This window comes from Nyctereutes procyonoides, unplaced genomic scaffold (assembly GCF_905146905.1).
Source record: "Nyctereutes procyonoides isolate TBG_1078 unplaced genomic scaffold, NYPRO_anot_genome, whole genome shotgun sequence".
Taxonomy (NCBI): Eukaryota; Metazoa; Chordata; class Mammalia; order Carnivora; family Canidae; genus Nyctereutes; species Nyctereutes procyonoides.
Window position 1 is genome coordinate 20,264,863 of NW_026575134.1, and position 27,200 is coordinate 20,292,062.

General features: G+C 33.6%; 1 protein-coding gene across 2 annotated transcripts in view; it reads right to left on the reverse strand.

Annotated features, from left to right (window-relative positions):
* SEMA3C (semaphorin 3C) overlaps positions 1 to 27,200 on the reverse strand; it is a 192,490-nt gene that overhangs the window by 77,604 nt on the left and 87,686 nt on the right. For both annotated transcript variants that reach the window (XM_055301023.1, XM_055301024.1), the window contains exons 3-9: positions 25,590 to 25,750; positions 24,402 to 24,464; positions 15,740 to 15,859; positions 9,068 to 9,158; positions 4,603 to 4,722; positions 3,123 to 3,265; positions 1,326 to 1,440 (exon numbers count right to left, since the gene is read on the reverse strand). In XM_055301023.1, the coding sequence (XP_055156998.1) occupies positions 1,326 to 1,440; positions 3,123 to 3,265; positions 4,603 to 4,722; positions 9,068 to 9,158; positions 15,740 to 15,859; positions 24,402 to 24,464; positions 25,590 to 25,750 (813 nt within the window). The remainder of the gene's footprint in view (positions 1 to 1,325; positions 1,441 to 3,122; positions 3,266 to 4,602; positions 4,723 to 9,067; positions 9,159 to 15,739; positions 15,860 to 24,401; positions 24,465 to 25,589; positions 25,751 to 27,200) is intronic.

Genomic DNA, 27,200 nt, shown 5'->3' on the forward strand with positions numbered 1-27,200 from the left:
AGTTTCTTGCTGGGAAATACAAAGAAAGATGTATTTATTTTAAATTCACAATGAATTTAGGACCTCTTAGGCAATAAATTAATAATGAGTAGCCTTTCCATATGTGAACAAAAGGCTGAACTGTCTGGCTCTCCCTAAAAAAATCAGAAAGACTAAAATATCCTAAGTCATTAAACATAAACATATTTGCAAAGAATTTGGGGGAAATAATGTGTAACTAACTTATAACACAAAACTCACACTTAGAACTTTCTTCTAGAAAAGCTGATATTAAAAACTTTTGATTCTATGATCAGCACACAGGCTGGCTTTTGAAGAGATCAGCTACCGTTTCAGTGTCCATGATGGCTAGAACCAGTAGATTTTTCTTTATTGTAATACATTTTTATTGCTTACCTCATCACCTGCCTCAAAGTCTGAGAAGAGCCAGCAGTTTGTATTTTAATGGATTAAAGCAAAATAAAAGTCATTTCTAAATGGCATTTAGTAAACATGACACTCTAATCTGTATCAAGTTATTCTGATAAAGAGAACTATGCCACGGTAGAAAGAAATCAGATTGTTAGGCCTTATTTGACCTTGAAAATATAACCCTCCTCATGTCACACATGCCGAGATACTTAATCCCAGGGTCACCAAGGAGGACTGAGACTGGAGCACAAGCCTCATTTCTACTCTGATGTTTTCCCATCTAACCTCGATTCTGTTCATTAACAATGTTTTTTTTTAATTAATTAATTTATTTATTTTAGAGCAGAAGTGAGAGAGAGCAAGAGCATGAGGAGGAGGGCAGAGGGAGAGAGGGAAGCAGATTCTCTGCTGAGCAAGGAGCCTGACTCAATCCCAGGACCCCGAGATCATGACCTAAACCAGAGGCATACGCTTAACCCACTGAGCCACCCAGGTGCCCCATGCTCATGAACTATTAATAGTAAAAATATATAGCCGTATTGTCATACAAACTGATTTCAAGTCAGAATATTAGAATTTAAATATACATGCAATGCACATTCTTTTAGATAAGCACAAATATATCATTACTCATGTAAATTATGCAAGCAGCTCTCTCTCACACGGACGTACATACACTCATTCATATATCATGGTGAATTCAATGAATGAAAAGTTTGCGTAGTGCACTCAGGGGCAAAATACATTTAAAAAACACTTAAGGGAATTTATGAACAGTATCCAGATCGTTTCACATTGGCACATTACTGATGCTGAAAACATTCATGGAAAAAACACCCTCTTCTGAGAGGTTATTAAAATAAACTTTACAAGCTCTTTTTCCAAAAACATTTTGCAGTCTCACATCGATGTACCTAATTCATCAAAGTGTGTTTCAGGCCCGTCTTCGTCAGTCACAGAGCACACCAGCCTCGCTTTCAAAAAGGTTGTCCACTTGTTGACAAGGCTGCGCAGTCCCCCAGTGTCATTCTGAAACCATTTTGAAAACACACTTCAGATTGCTTAAAGAAATATTAAAGTGTATTACAAATTCAGCTTAGTGGGGCAACTGGGTGGCTTGGTCGGTTAAGCATCTGCCTCTGGCTCAGGTCATGATCCCGGGGTCCTGGGATCCAACCTGCACCTGCATCAGGCTCCCTGCTCAGTAGGGAGTCTGCTTCTCCCTCTGCCTGCCCCCCTGCTTGTGATCTCTCTCTCTCTCTCTGAAATAAATAAAATCTTAAAAAAAAAAAAACTCAGCTTAGATGTGTATTACTTGAGGATTTGTTATAATCTGGAGGGTGGAAATGTTAACTATATCTGCACAGCAACAAGGAGGAATATTTAAGATCAAAAGCATTTTATAAAACAGCTATAGCTATACTATTAATTCTCTACAGTAGGATAATAACAGAAAATGTTTTGAAATTTATATGCCCTAAAGCTTTCTAAATTTAACAGTATGTGATGAAAGTACTTGGAAAATGTTCTGAAGAATACATAATTTAATTTGCCTTAATAACTCATTGTTTTCAATATGAACATAAATTACTATATACAGCGAAGCTTGCATATTCTACTGTGTTCAGGAAAGTGGGTTTATACCTATACCAAACGGTCTTCAATACTTTTTTTTTAATTTTTAAGATTTATTTATTCATGAGAGACACAGAGAGAGGCAGAGACACAGGCAGAGGGAGAAGCAGGCTCCCTCCGGGGGGAAGGGGGGCGAATGCAGGACTTGATCCCAGGACTCCGGGGTCATGACCTGAGCCAACGGCAGACGCTCAACCACTGAGCCACCCAGGTATCTTAATAGTTCTATTTTCTATCCTTCATTTCTCTGCTATTATTCATTTAATCCTCAGTATTTCCAATCAGATACCTACATATATATTTTTTTCTGGCCAGGGCCAGGAAAAAGGCATTTGGATCATTCACAAATAGTCTCTACGGATTTTTTCCCTGTATACCCAGAAGTCTTTCAGGAACCCTTCTGCAGACTTTCCTGCCTTGTTCCAAATGACTGAGAAGCAGATGAGCTCCACAATCAGTGGAATATTGCAATATTTAAAAATAAACTATTTTAAACACTGGACACTTTAAGAAGCACTTTTGCACAAAGTATGCTAGCCATAAACAAGTCAGGGCAAACCTATAAAACTCCTTTATGAGAGGGCACCATGAGTTTTCTTGAGTTGCTACGTATGCTTACTGTTTATATACAAGAATATTTTGTTTACTGTTTATAATTAGGACTGTATTTTACTAATGCATTTCCTACTTATCACTGTTGCAGTTTCTCAATGATTGTCTTTATTGAGGTTTTGCTGTATTTTATTCACAAGAATTGTTCTGTTTCTTTTGTAACACACAATTAAGTTAGCTGTTTTTAATGCAAATGCATTAAATGGAAAAACAAAAATTACACAAAACCATTTTTTGTGCAGAATCATGACCACTATCTTTCCTTGAATTAAGCTTATCTCGTATGATTGATGTAAATAAACATTAAAATAAAATGTCTCCTCTCAATATTTCATTCATTTGTAACCATAGATAAAAGTAGGAAAATAAACTATTGGCCAAAAAAAAAAAAAAAAAAAAAAAGAAACCCATATCCATATAATTCAAATTTGAATTTTTAAAATTAGGACAAGTTTAATACTTACCGGACATATCCTAGCAATCATGGAATGAATCTGTTTTGTGCTTCTGCTATTGTCAGTCAGTTTCTCTTTGAAGAAGAAGTACACCTTAGCATCATTTGGATCTGTGCCATCTGGGATGACATGTGCATCCACAAACATAGGTTCTGGAAAAAAATACAAAGACTATATTTATACTCATGATGGAGATGCACCTACTGTTCATCTAAGTAGACCACAGGCATATGCCTTCTCCATTTTAGTACAGAAGCACAATTGCATTTTCAAAGGCACAGTCTAACCGCGGGAATTGTATTCACACAACATACTTTGTTTGCAGTGTCAAGTGGCACAAAATATATCCGTTAACTTAACAGCTTAAACTACTTTTTTCCCTGTCTGCAATACATTCTGAAAGCTCAGTAAATGCCAAAATTCTTTATGCACTGAGAAGTTCTAAAAATTAGAAAGCGTTTCTACCAGTTATTTCCCATGAAATCTAATGGTCACTTTATAGGGAAAAAAAAAAAAGGTTGTCTTTCAAAGTATAGCTTTCAATTTAGTGCATAAAAACTCAAATTCATTGAAGCAGAATGTGCAGTCAGGAGTCCAAGATCTGAAAAATAGTTTTCCTTAAAATACAGCATATGAAATGAAGGGGAAATTTTTCAAGGAAAAAAATGCAGTCATTTGAAGACATAGAGGGATTCCTTATTTCAAGAACAAAACAAGTTTTAGAATACTCCATTTCCAGATGTACTCGACTCATAAATTGAAGAAGTAAATGGACAATCAATGCTTTCTTGTGCTTGTCTATCAGTGAACTAAGACGCTAAACTGGGTGATTCATGCTTCACTGTGCAATGTTAAGTGAATTGCCAAATTCAGGGTCAGCTAGAAATCCTCCCCAGGGTGAAATGACAAAGATCTTAGTGGTTTCTTCTTCTTCTAAATAGCAGGAACTGATTGCAACTGTACATTAAAGTCAAATGAACATCTTTCATGATGTGAATTTCATGTGATTCCACCCAAAATTAGAAACAAGTGAATAGTGTTAATCATAGTTATCATATCTATGATTTCTATTAGGTACTAAATAAAATTATTAAAAATCATATATACCAGTTTTATAATTTAAGAATCTAAGTATAAAACAAATGTGAGGAGTTCCCAAAAAAATCCTAGTCATAATATCTGTTATAAATTTAAGAAGATTTTAAGATTTGACATAATTAAAATCGACAAATTCAGACTAAATAAATAAATAGCATACTTAATATGCTATTGTCATTTTTATTTTGTAATATATCTTATGATAATTACATGATGGTTAACAAAGAGTTAGAATATGAAGTATGGACTACTTCAATTATTTATTTATCCTAAATATTTAAAATCATAGAGTACAGAATTGTTACATCACAGCTAATTTTTTAATCTTTCTTTATTATAGAATTAAATTAGTTTAAAGCATGATTCTCAGGGTACATAAACTGTTTCTTACCACTTAGCCATTTGGAATTGTGTTGATCAGTTCTGACTGCATTCCTCTTGGTTAAACTTCGAAAAATAGCAGCATCTGTGCCCATGAAATCTATATACATTCCAGAGAATAGCTCCTCATCTATGATAAAGTAAGAAAATGTCAACACAATTTTAAATGTTTTTTAAGGTTCTTTTAAAAATCAAGGAGAACTCACTTATTAGGTAATCACCCACATGACGGAGTGCTTATAATTGTTGGTTTCCATTGTTCATTAAATAAAATAATTGGATAAAATTTAATCTAGTCTCATTTTTGCCTATATGATTATCAAAAGAGTTTTATTCTACATAAAAATAAAAATTCCTCTGCCTATACTTAATTATACTAAAAACCTAAGGTGATACAATGTGTATCAAGAATGGCAGAAATAATATGTGCATAAAAGATAACAAAATGGCTTCATTAATTATTACTTTCTTTTAATAAATAAAAAATACTGTAAGAGAATGCTCAGTTTCTAATTTTGACAAGAATTAAGTAAGTGGAAATTAGGGCTAAATCGTTTAGCACTCTGAATCTCTCTCTACCTTCTTATTTGTAAAACATGGGAATGATCGTTATGATCTCAAAATTTTTTGCCACGTACAAAAAATTCCATGATTTCACTAAATAGATTGAAAATATTAGTTTTTATTGTCAAAATATTATTAATGATAAAGTTATTTTTTAAGGTTTTTATTTATTTATTCATGAGAGACACAGTGAGAGAGACAGGCAGAGACACAGGCAGAAGGAGAAGAAGGCTCCACGAAGGGAACCCGACACGGGACTTGATCCAAGATTCCAGGATCATGCACTGGCCCAAAGGCAGAGGCTCAAGTGCTGAGCCACCCAGCCATCCCTATGATAAAGTTATGGTATCATTAAAAGTAAAATTTAATTTGTAGTGCTAGAAATTTTCTATAAGGTAAAGAAAGTGCTACTTTTTCAATTGTAGCACACAATATATTACCATTATGCTAAAAATAAATATTACGTGAATAAGCCACATATAGTTTAACATATTAAGCCATAAAAAATAGAAAGTAGATGTAAGAAAGAAAATATATTTTCAATATAATTATCATCATTAATGGCAAACTAGGATATTTTAATCCGTATTTGCATAACATTAGACATTGGACTTATTTCTTAAGGTTCACATTAATTTCTACCCTGGTAAGGACAGTAAGCATTGAATTGGTATGTGTGACCCTAGGAACAAAAAATAGTAGTTACATGTCTATTTAAAAAAGGAATAAAATGTATCAGGTCTGACCCACTAAACCACTATGCTGCTTTTTCCTTTGACTGATGTTCTAGAATGACTCCCCTGGCTGTCTTCAGATCATGGTCATTTTGGCAGGACTGGAATATTTTGAAGCATTCCAAATCCACTGGTTAGTAAGAAGCAATACCAGTTAACTCAGGACAGAATGGAGAATGAAATGTTCTTAACATGTGCTCACAAGGTGATGAGCTGGACCCTTACCAGTCAGCAAATGGGTATGGCAAGCACTGTGTTGCCCAATTCTGCTTCCTAGTAGGGCTCTGGTGCCCATGGGAACAGATTATAGGAAGATAATAAATGTTCATGAAAACATTTTGAGCAATTTAGCTTCTTTAAAATTCTGTGAACATCTGTGAAGCATCTGCACAAGCAATCTGCCAAGGCAGTGGTTATTAAATTAATATAACTTTGTAATTAATTGTCTCACATTTAATTATACCAGATTACCCCCAAAATGGTGGGTTATAAATTCTTGCTATTCAGTAGATTGATTAGCATAGCTCTCCATTATCAGATCTGTTTCCAGGATGAGAAGGAAAAAGGACACTCAGAGGACATTGTATGGCCGAGAGAGCTGATTCCAATCCTACTGCACACCACCTCATTAATTATGTCTTAACCACTATAAAAGCCTACCTGTCTAATTGGCTTCATATTCTGGCTTAAATTGTCATTAATTTCATTTTTTAAAATTTTTCTAAAGATTTTATTATTTGAGAGGAAGAGAGAGAGAGCGAGAGTGAGAGCACAAGAGCAGGGGTGGGGAGAGGACGACTTCCCGCTGAGCCGGAGATGCTTAACCAACAGAGACAGTCAGGTATTCCTCTTATTCATTTCAATAGCAAGTTGGGAATAATGAAGTTTTTGCTTTATTTTGTATAATAATTAATATAAAAAATAATTAATATCACTTTAAGCAGAATTTTGAGTAAGGATGTTTTTTTCAGAATGTGTTGACTTATGCAAAAATAAACTTGTGCCTTTTAACTTTAATCCAAAAATCCTTTGCCTTCCAATTTTACTTCCACTGACCAGAAGAACCTCATGAAGCTCTTTTTTTTTCTTGAAGCTCTTAATAGGATCTTTAATATCATCCAACTTCTTGCTGTGCTACAACAATGACATGAAAAATAGCAAAAAACACTAAACTTGAACATGGGCCTAGATGCCACTGTATATTATGAAATTTGGAATTCTTCAATTCTCTGTTTCTTGGTACTTTAACATATAGAAATACTTTAAAACAATCTCTGTTATTTAGTGCCTTGCAACAGAACAGAAATGAAAAACTCGCATGGCAAAGTGAGATGACTACACAAGTTCACTGTGCAATATTGGAGATAAGGTTGGAGATAATTTTAGAGGGATAATCAGTAGAACAAATAAAATGACAGATACAAGTTACTAAACTTATTCCTCCTTTTAGTTTCAGTTTTTAAGGTAAGCAAATAGTATAATGACTCTTTGATAGCTTAAGTCCTAATATTAATCAAAATATTAAAAGATGGGGGCTCCTGGGTGGCTCAGTCAGTTGAGTGACTGATTCTTGATTTTGGCTCAGGTCATGATCTCAAGGTTGTGAAATCAAGCCCTGCAAGGAGCTCCAAGTTCAGTGCAGAATCTGTTTGTCCCCTCTCCTTCAGCTCCTCCCCTCTTTCTCTCTCTCTCTCTCATAAATAAATAAATAAATAAATAAATAAATAAATAAATAAATAAATAAATTTTTTAAAAAAGAATGTAAGTATGGAAACTGAAATCCCAAATCCTTGAAAAATGAAAGTCAGTAACTAACTTTAATTTTGTAAACAAATCCAATTCTCTAAGGACAAAACTAAGGGCTTATCACAGTTTAACAGGAACATTTATAAAGTCCTGTTTTAAACCTTTCTTGTTCTAAATGATATTTGATGACTATTAGTGTTCACAGATCTTTGAAGCTTATTTTCACAGCACTTAACCTGAAATAAGTGAAAACTCTACATATTTAGCTAGTATTAGTATTATATATATCATACCATTTTGATAGGTGAATACAATTTTCTTCCTAATGGAAATACTTTCCAAGATATTGCTTTTATTAAATAATATTCAGAAGCTTATCTGAAAAGTTCCTGCATCAGACATAATTGAATGTCTTGCAATTTCAGAGCTTTCTAATTTTTGGTCCCAATGGTATACTTTCACCTCCTCTCTGTCTAATTTGAAATGACCATATGGAAATAACTCACTGGAGAACTTCCAAGTTCACAATTTAGTCAGTGCTGGATATACCTGTCTTAATTTAGTTTCCAAATATGAGAAAGAAAGAAAAAAACAAAAATGAGAAAGAGAGATGGGTTGCTTCATTAAATGAATAAAAGCAAAGTGCTCCCAAAACAATAATTATCTTGTCACCTGTTCTATTGTCAAATAATACAAGTTTCCACTGGCAATACATAGAGAAAGCAAAGGGGAAAAAGCAACACACTGAAATCCAAGATTTGTCCCCACCATCAACTCATGTTAAGTCAGACATATACTGGAAGTGTCTTAATTAACCAGCAAAGAATGTCTTTAACTGCATTATAGAAAGGCATCCAACGATTTGTTAATGGATGTAGCAGCAAGCAATTGGGCCTGCTTCTTAACTGATATATTTTGTAGAAAATGACGAGGGGAGTGGGGATGATTTTACCACCACCTCTTTTAATTATAGCAACTTCTGGAAAGTCCCAGAGAATGTACTTGGCTAGTACATGCACTATGTTATTCTTTCATTTCAAAGAAATACCACTTTAAATATTTGTCAAACATTACTAAAATATGAGGGAAAATGGGCACACATAATACTAGAAAAACAACTACAGATAATATTAAAAATTACTTTATAATATATATTATTACATGTATATGAATACATACTTGTTTGTAAATAGTTAACCTGCTCTAGAAATGACAGCATCATCATAGTGAATGAAAAAAAATCCATGCTTATCATGTAATCATGAATTCTTGCAACTTCAAAACTACAATTTGTCGGCTCACAACTTTCTGTTACCTCACTCAGACTATCATTCATGCTACTATCCAGATGGGTATATTGTGTCAGGAATTTATTTTCTTTAATTTCCTTTTAATTTGTATTTCCCCCTCCCTCTTTTATTTTCCACTTACTGATCATAACAGACACTGTGTTCACATTGGGGTTGAAAGAGCAGCGTCCTTTTCCGGATTCACACTTGGAGTCAATCACAAACACTTGGTCCTTTATTATAGATAAGATACAAATGTAGAATAATAAATAACTGTGTATTTAGTTAACCAATTTGTTCTTTAGTAAAACAAAGCATAATCTAAATAACATGCTTCCTATTTGTTTCCTTACGCCTTCTCGATTTACTTTATTAAGACTTTTTGGCCTGTAGGAAGAAAACATCTGTAGATTATAAGCAAACTTCAGCAGGTTGAAGTTCTCATCCTACTACCATTCCCGTAAAGCTGATACAACAAGTTCTCCTCAAATCAATTATCAGAAAGAAAAAAAAAATTCAGTATCAGCACAAACCACCTGGGAATCAAGGGTCATTGTAAACCTGAACTAGATGTGTCAAAAAATTTGCCCAAAGAAGAAAACTGTGCACAGAGGAATAATGTATATAAGGATTATAATATTTCTAGAATAATCAAGATATTTCTAAAATATAAAATTTATATTATCACTTAATTTTGTTATATAAGCATTATGCTAAATTCAATGAAGTTGAATTCATAATTTAGATTGAAATTAAAATTATGAAATTCTATTCATTCATTTATTATTTATTTATTTAACAAAAAATTATTGAGCATTTACTATATATGCCAGGTACCAACAAAACATTAGGAATACAGACAAAAATCTTTATCCTCAAGTAATTTTTTAATACAAAGATAGAGAATGTAAGTATAAAAATAATAAATGCACAAAATATATAATATGTTAGATGGTGCTCAGTCATTAGGAGAAAAATTAAGCAGAGAACAGAAGTTGGAAACTCCAGGGATTGGAGGCAATGATCCAATCTGAAATATGATGGTCAGTATAGCCTAACAGGAAGGGAATATTTTGTTGGTATACTTACCCTTTTTTCTTAAATAAAGTTAGTAAAAGCTACTACTAAAAGTGAAAGACAAAAGTTTTCACTTTTGTAGATTTCATTAGATGACAGAGGATCTTAATCATCAAGCTAAGGTTTTTGAATATTTTCCTGAGAGAAATTCAGGCTCAGTATTTTTGAGTATGGAATTGAAAAGATGTAAACACTGCTTTAAGAAGATTGGGCCTTACCTTGGTGTTTTAAGAAGATTGAGAATGGTAGTTTTAAAAACAGACACTGGACTGAAGAAGTAGATTTGTTTTCAATTGCAATAGTCCAGGAATTAGGTAATAATAATTTGACATGCCAGGATCTCACTGATCATGGTAAGAGCAGTAAAAATGCAAGAGAGGTTGTCAAATAAAAATCAATAGAGCTTGGCAATCAATTACAAATTGGATGTACTTAAGAAAGATGAAGAAAAAAAAGATGATTCTGAAGTTTTGACTCTTTAAGGAAAATAAAATTAGTTCCTTTTTGTTATATTGAGTTTGATGTGTTGGCAGGACATCCTTGAGATGATAGGGAATCAAAGAGCTTACTTAAAAAGAAACACGGTCCTTTAGCTTGGAAAGGTCTTTCAAAAATGATCCTCTTCCATGAATTAACTCTATAGATGAGGAAAATATAACTTGCCCACCAAGATCATGTAGCTAAATAATGACAAAAGTAAAACTAAAATTCAGTCTAACTCATTATGTCTGTTTTCCAAAAAGTCAGTATTTATACAATGACTAAACTAAACAAATAATTGAGGAAAATAATAACATTTAGTAAGGCTAGTTGTGATTATTTAGCCAGCGATGTACATATATTTTACTAAAAAGTGAGTTGGCATTGCAAGAATTGATGGAATTGCTTAGGTACCACTTGCTCTCCACTGACCTATTCCTCCATCGTACAGCATATTTTTTCACAGAGTCTAGATCTTGTCCCCAGGAAGAGTGTGGTCTACCTGAATAATCACTAATTCAAGCACGTAGCAACAATTCTCCAATTTCATCTCCCAAGAACCGTAACAACTTCATCAGCCTTCTCTCTTCTGGACTTTCTTTGTTTAGATTCTGTGCTATTTAATTCCATTAAATTTTTTGCAGAAATATTAAGTTCCTTGAATCTGTGATTTTTTCCATTGAAACCACAGCCCAGAAGGGCATGTCTATCTACACATTCTCCATACTTGTGTCCAAATATCTAAGTATTTTGCAGAAGATCATCCAACAAGGTAGATTCAGCATAATATAGATCTGTGATCACCAACACAAAATGGATCCTCTGTACTGCTCAGTAAACTTTCATGGGCACTCTTATCAACTGGTTCTTCCATTAATAATTTCAAACCAATGCACTATAGTCAAATCACCTAACTTGTTCTCAATTCAAATGATTAACAAATGATTGAGCATATGACTGTAGAATAAGTGAAGCCTTTAAATGAGACATCTTCAACTTCTCACTACCAAACACATAAATAAATATAAACGGATATATCCACTAGCACCTGAGAGGAACTCTTTCTTTTACTTTGAGGCCAATCATTCCACCAATGTCTTGGGCCTCATCATATCCAGTCTTCTTAGGCAACTTATACTTGTTGTTATCCTCTCTCTTGCATCTTATTAACTGGAACTTTTACATCATCCTTTAAACAACCCGTTCAGCTCCTACACATTACTCTCCTTGAGAATCACAATTCTTTCTTCAAGAATTACCTATACTCATCACCATTTCCTGACTTTCCACTTTTTTCTCAATCCATTTCAATTGGACATTCAACTTCAATTGTTCTATTGAAGCCCTTTGCCTATCCTAATGGCAACCACGCTACACAATTTAGTGTTAATTTTTTAGACTTCATTTTAGATTCTCAATGATATTTGAGATTGTTGACCATTTCTATATTTTTAAAGACTTATTTTTACTCCCAGAATGAACACATTTTGGTTTCTTCCCCCCTGCTTGAGAGTTTCTTCTTTCCTGGCTATTTCTTCTTAGTCATGTTTGAAGGTCCCTTCTCTTCCATCTTGTCATTAAATTAAGAGACCCTTAAGTCTCAACCACAGTCACACCTCTCTTTTCATACTATACCCTTTCTGCATGATTAAACCCAAACATTGCCTGGATTTCAGTACTCTTATAAAAGAATGACTCAAATATTTATATAGCCAATTTTATATTCAATGGCCTACTTGACCTTTCTATTGGATTTTTCAACAGCAACTCAAACTCAAAAGAACAAAGCCCAGGCTTAAAATCTTAAACTCACACCTGATTCTCCTTGTTGTTTATCAGCTCAGCTCATGACAAATATATAATTGAAAAGGCCAAAAATAAAAAAACAAACAAACAGCAAAAATATCAATATCTATATCATTGCAAATTTCCTTTTCTGCAGCTAAATCTACCAGTATTAACTATACTATTCTATACTTAATGGCTATTTTTCTGTCTTATTGCCATTCTCTTTCTTTCTTAGCCTATTAAAATAGTTTATTTCTTGGTCTATTATATCCACTAACTGTTCTCATACAGCCGTCTCAACCCCTTCCCACCCTAAATCATTTGTAACCTAATACCGAAGTCACAACACAATGCTTCCTATGCCATATTCTGCTTAAGATCATTACAGTTGCTTCTCCTTTGACCAGAAGATAAAGACCAACATCTTAAAGGTAGCTTAACAAGTTCTGACATAATTTCGTTTCTGCCATTATTCTCATTAAATAAATACACATTGGTAGATTGGATCAATGGGAGAAACAAATAGGAAAGAAAGAGAGTAGGTGGTGAAAAACTAGGAAAGAAAGCACAGCAAAATGTCCCATGGCTGTAGATGTCAATGAAGGCATTGAAAAAAAGAGGGCATGACCAACATGTTATAGAGATTGGTCTAGGAGAAAGGACTGGTTAGGAGTCAGTTTGATCATTAAGGAATCTTGGTCACCAGGAAATAGTTTTAGTTCACAGGTGGTAATGTAAGTAATATCAGAAATGTTTGATAATGACACGAAAAATGAAAATATAAAAGCTGAAAATATAGTCTACTAGTTTGAGAAGTTTTGTGATAAGTAAAAGAGAGAAAAAGAATGAGTTGAAAAAGTCAAAGATCTGAGATGACGATTTTAAGGAAAAGAAACCTCTTATTTTAAAACAGGAAAAACAGTAAATGCAGAAGAAAGAAAACAAAGATATAAAACAGAATAATGAAAGTTATTGATCAAAAAACTTTACTGATAAGGAAAATGCACAACTTTTCTTCTGACAAGAGGAAAGCTAGGAAAAGATGCATACGCAGAAAAGTATGGTGACTAATTTGCTTCAAAAGGCACAGGAAATAATTTGAATGCCTGTGATATTCTTGGTCGTTCAAAGGTAAGGTTATCTGCTTGATGATCAACAGAGTCAGGGACTTAAATATTCAACTGCTGGAACCAATAGATGGAGACATCTGATAAAATCAACCAGAAATGAAATGAAGTAATATTCCAAGAATGTGCAGCAAAATTAATCAATTATAGTTTTTAAATTAATGTTTTATTTATTATTTCAAGTCATTATTTACTTGTGTTGCTTTATCTTTTTCTAGGAACAGAAGACAGAGAACAAAGATAGTGAGAGAAGAACCATGGTTAGGAATTGATGCAGCCAAGGATTCGTAGGCTCTTTGGGTGGGCAACATTGAAATGCTCTGGAAAAGCTCTGACAAGCAGATAGAAGGTGGTATATAGTGTCTCAGAAATAAAAGTAAGTAATGATTGTGCTACCCTAAAACTGGTTTGAAATACAGGAAAAACGCCTTATCTTAGTATAAGCACATGGTGTTACCAGTAAGTACTACCTCTGGTCATTACAAAACAACAACGTTATTTGGGATGAGGAAAATTAACTCAAAATACAACTCTCTGTATCATGTGGTCATTTTATGCTTGGCGATTTTGTATCTTCAACTAAAGAAAATAAATACAGTAGATGTTTGATAGATTATCCTCTATATTTATGTTATTATATAAACAGAAATATAAAAAATGATGTTATGATGAAACCCTTTGACTTGAATTGACTATATACAAAGTTTAAATTCATAACCCTTTTCATACTTAAATTGGCTCTTAAGATGTTCACAGATTATTTAAAGAGATTAATTAATGGAAATGCTTCCCCTTTGAAATATACCTTTTGAAGTGAGACTACAGTAGTTCATTTATAGTAAAGTGATTAAATTTTTATTCCATGCTGGCTTTCCAAAGGAGATTATTTTTTAGACTGACTTTCCAATTAAGCCTTGAAGTGCATAGTGGGCAATTTGTACATGGGAAAATGATTTTATTTGAAATCTGTGCTCTGAAAACTGCTATGCTATTGTTGGCCTGTACAGTGACTGCACAGCCTTCAGTGGAGTGTCTGACAGATTGCAGACGTCTGGGGCAGTAGTTTATTTAATCAATTGATCACAGGCATGTGGTTCTAATGACAAGCTCAATGCAGCCAACTGTACTCTTCCAAGAAGCATAGCTTTACTTTTCTTTAAGAATTGTAATATTTCATATCATCCTGAACCACTTGAAATTGCCTAATTTTGGGGTCAACTTATAATTAATCAGTTATTTTTAAGTGACTTTTTAATTACCGAAAGATATGTGTGTATAAATTACATGTCTGAAAAAAAATAAAGTAATATAAAGAGAATCATTGTTTAATTATATTTGTATTAAGAGTACATTAATCTTTGTTAAAGGAAAATAAACTTAATAAGGTATATCAGTAGCAATATTTAATCTTTTTTAGAGTTCTAATCTCTAAAATTGAATTAAGATATTATTTATGTACTGGATATTCTAGATTTAAGTTGCATAAGGAAAACAAAGCAAGGTAATTTGAAATAGTAAGGTTTTTAAAATGCTTCTATTTAGTAAAACAACATGCTCAACGTGCTCAATTAAAGGAAGGAGGAAAAACTCTTGTGATCTACTGCATATTTTCCTTAGTAAATAACTGTAAACTGAGATAAACATGGTTTTATATACCATAGGTGAAGTTCAACCAACCTTGCATTTGTCTTCGCATTAGGTATATACCTAGTGTGTAGCAATTTTTTTTTGTTCACAGAACCCCAAATCATTTTAACCAATGTAAGAATAAAGCTAGAAAAGCCCAGTGTAGACTAATGTTTTTTAAAATGAAAGTATGATCTATTAATTATAGAAAGTTCTTTCCAGCAAAGTCACTTGGCATCCTGCTTTATCTATCCCTTTTGTGTATCTTATCAAAGTTTACCAAATTTGAAAGTTAAATAAGAAATTACTTAAAATAACTTTAAGAAAGAGTTTATACTACAATATTCCATAATGTGAAGCAAACAGTATCAATACATTCTTTTCTAAATAATCATAAAATTACATTTTTCTTTCCTTTATCTTTTGCAGCCATTTTATTCATAGACATGAATATTCACTCATATGTTTATTCATATTTGTATATATGAATATTTATTCATATTTATATTCATATATCTATATATTTAGTTGAAAGCAAAAGTTACACTTTAAGCAACTTGGGCGACAGTAAGCAAATGTGATATATTTTGAGTTCAAAGGACTAGAAACTTTTTCATGACTATTGATGATGTTTCCAACTTTTTAGCCTCCAATAGAGTTTTAAGAAATCTTTGACAGTAACACCAAAACAAACGATGAAAAATGGTTACACTTACCTCTGATCTCCTCCCTCTATTCAAATAAGTACACACGGGGCTGAAAGCACCACTCCCACAGACATACAAGTGAGTTCGGTTGAAAGCCTGAATGACCCGGACGAAGTTCCCACAGCCGTGCTAAAGGGACAGATGAAGATGCGGTTAGTAATATGATGACTTTTATTGCTGTTTCTAAGCAGAATGGTCATAACCCCGCTATAAATTTTCCTTTCTGCTCTCACCTTTTTCTTGTTGTTAAGAGAGGACAAGAGAACAACATGGTTGGTTCTGCTGGTCTACTTCATGAAGAAGATAGCTTAGAAATGAGTAAGTGGCATGTCTTTCTCAGAATTCAATATTTTCTACACTGTGTAAGTTTTTGCACTCTGAATATTTATGAGCTTACTCTTTATCTGAGAAAGTTGAGAAATGGGAAAGTACACCCAATTGTGTCCTTAAATTTTCCTCAAAATGTTACATGCACACATACACACACATTATAGAAACATATTTGGAACGAAACTGTGCTTATACAACGTCAATGTCATCATTAGCACACAATGGCAAACACTATGGGCTTTTATTTTTATTTTATTTATTTATTTTTTTGAAATATTTTATTTATTTATTCATGAGACACAGGCAGAGGGAGTAGCAGGCTCCTCTCAGGGAGCCAGATGGGGGACTAGATACCCAGACCCTAGCATCAGGCCCTGAGCCAAAGGCAGACGCTCAACCACTGAGCCACCCAGGTGTCCCCAACACTATGGGCTTTTACGCTGGTGAATAAACAGACTAAACAAATCCCAGCGCTTGATACAATCATGACCTCTCTGGCCTTCATCTCCAAAAAATACATTCTTCCCCAATTTTCTTTTTCACCTGCTTCTAGTCCCACTGTTGAAAGAGTTGTCATTTGTTCACTCAATGAAATGCAAAATAATCACTGTAATTATAAGTTGACTATGATCTTGCAAGTATGTAAACAGTCAGCATCAAAGGTAGATCTCTGTACCTGATTAATCATTGCATGTTTGCTATCCCTCGCTGACTACAAATTAAGCAAGCCTGAGATTGTATGTTGTTTTTCTTTGGCAATTTTTGTTCCCTAAGAACATCATTAAAAATGATGCCATAGAGTTGCCTGGGTGGTTCAGTGGGTTATGTGTCTGATTTCAGCTCAGGTAATGGTCCCAGGGTCCTGGGCTCAAGCCTGCATTGGACGCCCTACTCAGCAGGGAGTCTGTGTGTCCCTCTCCCTCTGCCCTTCCCCTTGCTTGTGCTCTCTCTCTCTTAAATAAATAAAATCTTTTAAAAAAAAACCCACAAATTAAAATAATGTTATAAATTAAAGACAATTTTTAAAATAAATAAATATATTAAAAGGTAACTGATTTCCCATGGGTGGTCAGACAGCATATATTTCTTTTTTTCTCCTTTAGGCACCATATTACTAAATTTTATAAGCACATTTAATATTTATGTTATTAGGAAAGTAAAACCAATAGCCAATTCTGTTAAAGTGGAAGTTAATTTTTTTTAGTAGAAGTCAAGTTTAATTTATAATCAATATTATTTTATATTCTCTCATAATTTTCTCCTTTTATATTATTACTTGCCAGCAAATACATGCTTATTTTTATATGTAGAAATTTTATACATGTTTCTATTATGGATTTTATTATGAAGTAATCAATCATTAGCTCTGCTGTCAAAGAAATTAATCCTTACAGACGAGACTATACAGTTTATTTTTATTTCAAGACATCAAGAATTTTTGTTAAATATATAGTGTCGCTGTACCTTGACACCTGTTTATAGAGGTACCTGGAAATTGACTATGTAACTGCAAATGACAATGTGTTTCTCTGTAGAAAAAGAATAGATGAAGTACGGTGTTTATGTAATACGTCTATGTTAAGGGTACCTGTGAGCCATGAGACTTGGGTTTATTTTTTTCACATCCAAGTTTAGTCACTCTGGGATCCTGTATATACTATTTCCTCGTATAAGACAAGACTTCAATTCTATTAATAATAGATTATATGTTGTCTTGAGTTTTGCAAACAGTTTACTGTCATGAATGACTGGTATTGATAAAAAGAAAGACATCACTAATGTGTTCTATATTTCAAATACAGATTATACTTGTTTCATGTATGTGTTTCTGTCTCTCTCTACTTTCTATTTTCTATCTACTTATTATGGTCAACATTTGTTGAGAATTTATTATATGCTAGACTTTGGAATGATCATTTTATACATTTAACCAGTTTTACTTCCCAGGAGGTTTGATTTCTTTCACCCTGACAGCTCACACTTACTGAATTTCCTTATGCCACGTGGGCACTTCACATTTGTTCATTTTTGTACAACTCAACTCTTTTTAGAGAATAGAGCTTAGAGCTTTTTTTCAGTTAATTTGCTTGACATCACTGAGCTAGAAAAAGTAAAAGAGACTTTCAAACACAAATGTGTCTAACATCGAATCTTGTACTTTTAATCACTTTATAATTTGTCAATGGGTGAGGAATCCACAGTTGGTAGAGGAGAGTTTTTATAATTTATTAATGTTTATAGAGCTCTTAATCCTTTGATGTTATTATTTTTAGTCTTCAGAGCAATGTTCCAATTAAAGTATTAGTTCCATTTTAGTGATGAGGAAATTGAGCCCCAAAGAGGTTAAATGAAGTGTTCTAGCTTTAATAAGTTACTGAGCTGGGTCTTGAACCATGACTACCCTCCACCATCCAGGTTTTCTAAAGAAAGGGGTGGATTAACCATGAGACCGATACCAGACTATCTGATGATGCCCAGTGTGCCCCTCCAACCTTCCTCACAGAGAAAAATACAGAGAATAAACAAATCAGTTAATTACTGAAAATCACTTTCTAGGTCTCTTCCATTTCTATAGTTTTTATCCATATTATTTCTGATTTTCACCATAGCAATCATATATAAATGCTATGCAGCAAATATTTACTAAACACGTTCTACGTAAACACTGCATCTGGTGCCAACAACACTGAAATGAATAGGTTCAATTTATCCTTCTAAGCAAGGAAGCCATAATACATGAGGCTCTATTGATGCTATAATAGAGTTATATTTTTCAAAAATATGCTGTAGGAAGAGAGAAGAGAGAATGAATAACGACGACCTGGGTGTAAGGGCTTGAAAGGGGGTGTCATTTGAGCTGGAACTTGAAGAATAAGCTAGATACTTTGACAAGCAAAAGAGTAAGCAAAGAGCAGGGCTTTCTGACAGAAAAAAAAAAGAGCATGAACAAAATTATGGAGGCATGACAGAGCAGGATTTACTTGGGAAGTGGTGCCTAGAGGGGACAGTGAATTCCTATGTGATGAAACCAGAGAGGCAATTAGAGTTGGTCTGTCATCATGCCATAGTCTTCAGATGGGCAGTAGACAGTGGATTTAAGTGTACAAATCTCAAAGCCAACTGACCTAGGTTCAATCTCTATTTTTACCTTTCAGTAGCTGTTTGAACTTGGAACATTTACTTAGCCTCTCTGTGCTTCAATCTTTTAATCTGTAAAATGGTGATGATAACATTTGTTGTGGGCAATATACTAATAAGGCACTTGAAATAGTGTCTGCGCATGATAAATACCCACAGTGTCATATATTGGATGCTTCCATATGTAGTTTTTATTTTAAGTGTCAGAAAAAACCTGGTGTCCTGAACAGAGCTTAGTTCAGGTCCTGACCATAGCAGACATCTATGACAGGCTTGGAGAATGAACCTTCAATGAAGTGCAATCCCGTGAATGCTTTTTTTTTTTTTTTTTTTTTTTTTACTTTTGTTTTATTGTTTACTTCTTTTTCAAAACTGCTTCCTGGTACAAAGCTAAATGAAAAATCAGGCTGTTAATATTATGCAGAATATAATACCATTTTATTTATATTCCTATAACCCTCAAACAATACAGTGCTGCAAAAATATACGCACAATTTTTAAGTGATTATATTTAGGTAGTGGAATTTATTGTATTGACTTAATAGTACGATACCATATACTATATGCTATGTACTATTCTAAGCTCTCTTCAAATATTAATTCATGAATCCTCATAACAACCCAATATGGTAGGTACTATGAGAATACCCATCATGTAGACAAGAATACTGAGGCACAGAGAGGTAAGTCCCTAGGGTCAAAGAGCTAAGAAGAGATTGTTTTCTATTGCTTTTTTACAAGCTTTTCTAGGTCTTAAAAGATTTCTGTATTGAACATGTACTTGTTATATAATTTTAACATAAATGTTTTTGAAAATATATCCTGGAGCACAGATGCATAATGCTATAAAAATATTGACTTTTCATGGCCCCTACTAAGCAATGGGGAAAAAAGTCCCTCTTATTCTTTTCTTCTTGGCCTACACTTCTTCAGTGTGGGCAATAAATCAAGGTATTTTGATAAATGTATTTCTAAAGAAAATATATTTTCCAGTAGTTTGGGATCCTCTGGTCACATAAATAGGGAAACTGATATTCCTCAATTAATAAATAAAGTTTGACATTGTGTGCATGTAATGCACATGTCTAAATATATGTAATCCTGCTTAATTTTCCAACAATCTCTTACAGTATTTACTTAGTGCGTTAATTATGTCCTATCTCATTGGATATGTTTGACAGCATGTGCTACTGTTTAAGCTCAATTTATTTAGAGTGTGAATAAAATATCAACATTTAGAAATAAATTGAGCATGTAGTAATGTGAATTCATAGGGGTAGAGAGGGAAATGGGAGGCAGGTTATAGTCTCTTTAGCGAGGCAGAAAATTAGCTGTATTCCCACCATGATCATGTATTTTCTTTATAAACATTTGTTTATTATGATATTATGACATATGATTACTGGGATCAAATTTTAGCTTACATTGAATTATTTTCTAATACTTAAGTGTTATTTTTTTCTAACTTTCTTAATTAAAATTTGGTATGTTAAGAATTCAAAGGACTAAGAGATGCTTGAGTCCATGCTGTATATTTTCTTTCAGTTGCTTACTGCAGTATGGACTTTAATTGTCACTAGTTTATGTTTTTCTGAAGTAGATGATTAATATAATATAAAACCAAAATATTTTAATTTAACCAAAATGAACTTCTAAAATATGTGCATAATGAATTTTCTACAAATATTAACTTGAAGGCATTAATAAACTCACCATCCACCGTGTCCTACCCCCAACTTCTGACAATCACTTGGAGCAGATTCCCATGCTTGCTTTGAATTTTTTCAGATCTTGTTTAACTTTATTAAGAGCCTAGATACAGATCTGAGCACAAAGAATAATGACACTACACTGTATTTCCAAATAGTTCGGTGAGAGTTGCAGTGACACAGTGCAACATTGTGCCAGAGTGTTTCAGGTATACACAGAGGGATAGCTAGCTCAGTCCTGGGTGGGCAGACATGACTTTCTAGAGAAGTGACATTTGCACTGTAACTTGAGAGGATGAGTAGATGACTGCCAGGCTTAAAAGATGGGAAGATAATTGAATAAGAAGGGAATCACGTGTACTTTGTGTCAAAGGCTGAAAAAGGAAGAGTATAACTTATTTGAATTTCAGTATCACTGAAATGAAATAAAAAGATTAACATAGACCTAAAGTGTTGCCAACAAATCTATCAAACCTTTCCTAAATATCCCAGCTGCAGTGTTTTTGTTGTTGTTGTTGTTGTTTGTCTTTTGTGTATATCCTTAGAATTTACCAAATTCTTCCCAGTTAGAAGGCATGTTTTACATAAGACAGATAGCGGTCTCCCACCCCTCTGCTAGCAAGGTGGCTTTAGTAAGTTCCTCATTCTCTTAGTGATTGGTTTCTTTATCATAAAACTGTGAATGATGACAATAATGTCCATCTTACTGGATTATTGTGAGGATTAAAGGAAAGACTAGAACAATGCCTGGCCCATTCCATTAAATGTCCGCCATTATTATTTGATAGTCATTGCATATATGTCTCATCATTTCTAGTATATTGTAAAAACTCTTAAAGATAGAAACTCCATCTTATTCATCTTTGGTTCCTTCACAATAGCTAACTGATTTGTACACATTAAAATTCCTCTGTTTTTAAATAAAATATTAAGTATTAGATGATATTTATTCTAGTTTAGTTTCATTAATGAATGTAATAAAAATATGCTGTTCTGTAGAGTTTCTAAAGTCTATTTTGGATCCTTTTTCTGCTGCTGGTCTTTTCCTGTAGCCTGATTAAGGGACACTTCTCTGGAAGTATTGGAAGTACTTCTTCAAATGTATTTGTCAGACATTCTCTTCTCCTGTATAGACAGAACATGTATTTGGAAGAGTTAGTTTGATTATTTCCCAGGATCCAACACTGTTGGTTGTACTAGAACAGAATGTTCCAGCAGTTACTTCTATTATGTATACTAATTGGCTGCATAGCAGAATTTAAAGGTATCTATGGATGATATTACAGCATGATAAAACTATGGGAAAATGTAAGCATGTATTGAAGATTTCATCTAATGACTCTTAATTATAAGAAAGCAAATGAGTGCAGTTGTTTTTTGCCAAAGGGAGAAAGATATCAAATGACTTGGCCAAGATTCTTCTGAAAATCAACACCAGTCTTTGGAAAGAGAATGTATGATGGTATCTAAATCCTACATATTCTACCTGTGACAGTTCCTATGAATGGGAAATGAAAATCTTTTTGAACAAAGAGGACAACAAAATCCAGTAATTATAGCCACAGGATATTCTTGTGGCAAAAGGCAAGACTATAATAGGATATCCATCAGTGGGACAAATCTCTACATTAGAGAATGAAAGAAAACATTTAAATTCATGCACACTTACTGAAATAATAGCTTCACGGGAAAAAAAAAAAAGACTTCCCTCCAACATTATACTTTCTACTATTTGTCCCCTAGAAGACAAGCATACTGTATTCTTTTGAGTGTTTCTTACACAGTTTTCTGGATTTTTTCCTATAGACTTTGTAAGGTTCAGCAGATCATGTGGGGAGCCTCTGAAAGCTCCTTCTGCCCATTCTAAAATTTCTCTTAAACGGTGAATTTTAAGACTGAAAACATGAGACCCAGAGCTGAGTCACTCCTGGTGAACTCTCAACAACACCCTCCGGGGGACCCAGAGATAGTACACACCAGTCTTCCAGGGCCCTGTGTTGCACCAGATCTTTTCTGAACCTCATACCTGGACAGTTAAGAGTCAATGAAAACAAAAGTTTAAATTCCACAGTTCCTCTTTCCACAAAGATTACTCTTTTCCTTGAACCTCCGTGATGAATTTCTGAAACTCTCACTATCAAAGCTCAGTGCATAGCCTTGGTCCCTGAAATCAGCATTTCTTACCTCTACACTTACAATGAGTGTTTAGTCAACATTTTTTACGTGAAGTCAAAGCTGTTATTTCTTATGACTCAGATATGATTGTGTGTATGTGTGTGTACAAAGGCTAGTTTTTCTGCCCAACCACCATATTTCAACTTCATATCAGCATAAGCACATATTTCCATGCTCATTTGATTAATGTTGAATTTTCCAGCAGGATCATAAAGTTGAGGAGAGTCAAACTGTCTATTTTGGTGTACATTACCTCTGTAGCAGTAAACACTACGCCAGACACAGAATAGGGCCTCAATCAATACTGGTTGAATGAATGACTAAAGAAGTGAATAAATGGGGACAGCTGGGTTGCTCAGTGGTTAAGCATCTGCCTCTGGCTCAGGGTGTGATCCTAGAGTCTTGGGATCGAGTCCCACATCAGGCTTCCCATGGGGAGCCTGCTTCTCCCTCTGCCTATGTCTCTGCCTCTCCCTCTTTAGCTCTCATGAATAAAATAAATAAAATATTTTTTTAAAAAAGTGAATAAATGCATAATAAAACTTCTTCCTCAAATTATTTGTGTAAGAATGGGTAACTCTGATATATGGTCTCATTGTGACATTTTTCACAATTTGAGACAAGAAGGTAAAATGACACAAATGCTTCATTATAAAATTAAATAACGTATACATTAAAGATCTGCTCCATGTCTTTGTTTTATAATATTTGAGAATAATTTCAAGTTTCAGCAAACTGTTTGCAGGAATCCATATAGATTTATTTCTTAATTCATTGTATGGAATTTTACCTAAATATATACAATTTGTACAAACGTTGCCCACTGAACACTTATTGATATTCATATCTGCCTTGTTTTTGCTTTCTGTGGCTATTTTTAACTAACAAAGATACCGGTAATCATTGGTGATTTATGCCTCTGGAATGTGCTGGCTCACCAGTACCCTTTTGCCGAGATCTTTCTTTGGAAAACCCCACATGGTATCTGGGAGCTTCTCCAGACACTTGCATTATCATTATTTCAGTGGCCTGCTGAGAATTCCGCAGGTTGGATCCACTAGAACAGGGGTTATTACTGAAATCCATCATGAAAAATGTCAGAATGCAATAATGAAAGCAAGGCAAGAAATTTTTACCCAGTCAGGAATTCCTAAGTTACAGTGTTTAAGAGTTCCAATTTCTTTGCATTTACATTTTTTACCATGTGTCCAGCAGAGGATTAAAAATTCCAACACCCTTTGTCTTACTCTTGGCTGCACTCAAGATACATGGATTCAAAGACCAAATATTTAAGTTTTAGAGTTTTCTTAGGCACTCACTGTGGGATCTTTGCCAGCCATTTTGCACTCTTCGACTTTGATTGTAGATGCTGGCCAGAAAACCTGCTCAGAAAGGAAAATAAATGTTGCATAATCCAACTTCTACATAGGACAGCTCAGTCCTCTTCATTTACTTGATGCTAACGCATTTCTTTAAGGCATTTCTGTATTTATATGTTAAGACATTTTTAGTTATGAACTCAAATTCATAAAGATTTTACTACTTTATTGTAATAATTGTTTTTATTTCGCCCATCAATTTCTTCATTAATAGAAGTCTTTCAATTATATGTGCCTATTTCCCAATGACATAATATTAAAATGAAGTCATTAATGTATACTTTAAAATGTATATTTCCCTCTTTTAATAGTATACTTTTCTCAACTGCTTACACCACAATGAATTTACATTTATATTGCTATTTGGTTTAATATTGTTTCTGGTAAACTACATAGCCAGACTGGTAGATTTACTTAAAACACGCCCCTACGTACTTCAACAACTAAAATAACTTGGACTGAACCCAAGAGATTCCCATCTCTGAAATACTCAGCTAGTGTTCTAAGTCGCTGTAGCCTTAGGTCAAGTCTGACGGTGACGATTATTTTTTTTAATTGTCAGCCCACTGACCCTTGTTAAGATAATAAATTTAGAAGTCTCCTTGTTGTAATAAACTTATAATCAATTTACTTTTATTTCTTTACTACAGTGAAGATCAATTTATTTCCTTCTTGTGAAATAGAATGATAAATGTAGGTCACACTTGTTCACAAACCAGTGCACTTAATAACTGTGTTGCTTTTAAGGCCTTCTTGGATTACATGCAGATGACAAGATAGATCTTCCTTTAGTCTGCTCATTTTTTCAGGCTATACTGTATGGTTCTTTCTGTCTGTCTCTCCCTCTCCCTGTACATACACACACATACTTGTATGCAAACACATACACAGGAAGTATTTTCTTTCAGGTTTTAAAATGTTAAAATCTATGAAGCTAGACAGTGAGAATTGAACTGATTATATTTTCAGTACATGAAATAAGTATGAACTTCCAGTTATTTATTGACATACAGCCAGCATTTTCTATAGTTCTAGAGGAATATATAATTTTTTAATCGTATTTGAAATTTTTAAAGAAAAAGGCATCTAACAAAGTCAACATGGCCCTCATCGAAATGACAAACTTACACTCAAAGGTTCTTGACTTATATTGTTAATATTCAAGGAAAGAATGTGATCTTTGCTGCCCACATATATCCGGTCCTGATCTTCATCCATCAATAATATCCTGTAGTCCAAAGGGTGGTGGGACAGGCTGAAGTATTCAGAGGTCTTGGTTTCTCGGAGCTCTGAAATAGTGAACAGCACAATGGCAATAGAGTTTCTTGGTTTCACGATTCTATTATCTTAATGAAAATTATTTTATAGAAATATTTACCCAAAAAGTTAAGATATAATTTTCCTCCTACAATAATACATTAATTTTAAAACAGAATTATGTTAGTGGTTATTTTTATTTATTGTCTCTATGTTGAAATAAAAGACAAATAAATCAATAAATCCAATGTTGAAGTTTGTAATACTATCTTATTGCAAAATTATTCACATTTTGTAAGAATCTCAACTCAGTTTTGTCACTGGCTATCATTCCCTCAAAATGAAACTAGATCAACCAAAAAAATACAGTAAGTGAGCAGACTGGACAAAAAAACCCAAAAGCAATGACAGTGTGATGTCTTCTTAGCTTCTCTCAATGTTTTATGATTGTAATCAATACATTCATCATTTTAGGATTGGTATTTTCCTACTTTAAATATTTACTTTACCTCCTTAACATAATTCTAACTAATTTGATCTTTTTTTTCTATAAATTACTTGAAAACAAATCTACTCTCTCCGTTACACCTCGTGCAGAAGGCAATGTTGTTTAAATGACAGTCTACCAATGTATATATCTAACAGTAGAGCACAAATATTCAGATGATCTGAATGTTTAGATTTTCAGTATCTCAATGATCATGGTCTTTTGACTTATATTATGTGTAAAATATGTGCCTGTACAGCTAAACTTTGAAGACAATGAATGCTCCATGGCAATTAAAAGATCAATAATCAGTATAGCAGATTCAATTTTCTTTCTAGTCAAAATGCTCCTTCATACAATTTATAACTTTCCATTCAAATGGTTCAGTAATTCTTTATTCTTGGGATTATGATCTTAAAAGAGTGACAACTTTACAAAGGAATTTGCTTTCACAGTTTACTGTGTTTCAATGATGAATTATTTCTGAATTTTAGACATTGAATCACAAATGCACTTCTAGAAATTCTCATAGGCTGTGATGTGACTTAACCCCAAATCTGAAATAATAAGAATTCTTACAGAAAGCCTTGAACTACATTCTGTGAGCTCTTGGGCCATGTGGAAAGATAGAGAAGTCACAAATTTAACCTATTTCCCAGGCATATCAGTTCAGAATGTTTGGCATTATATTCCGTAAGCAGTTCTACATCTAGTCAATACACTGAAAATGTTATGGGAGTAGCAAAGTGATTATGAAGCCAGGCTGTGGCACCAAACTTCCTGTGACATTGAACAAGTTACTTAACCTCCTTGGGCTTTGATTTTCTCACTTGCAAAAAAGCAACGATATCACCTCTACTCACAGTTCCATGGAAATCAATTTAATTAATACATGTGAATATTTGAAATGAAGACAGAAAAAGCATTTAATAAATTCTAATAATTATTACTGTTAGTATAGTATTATCAAATTTGAATTACTAGATACACATTTT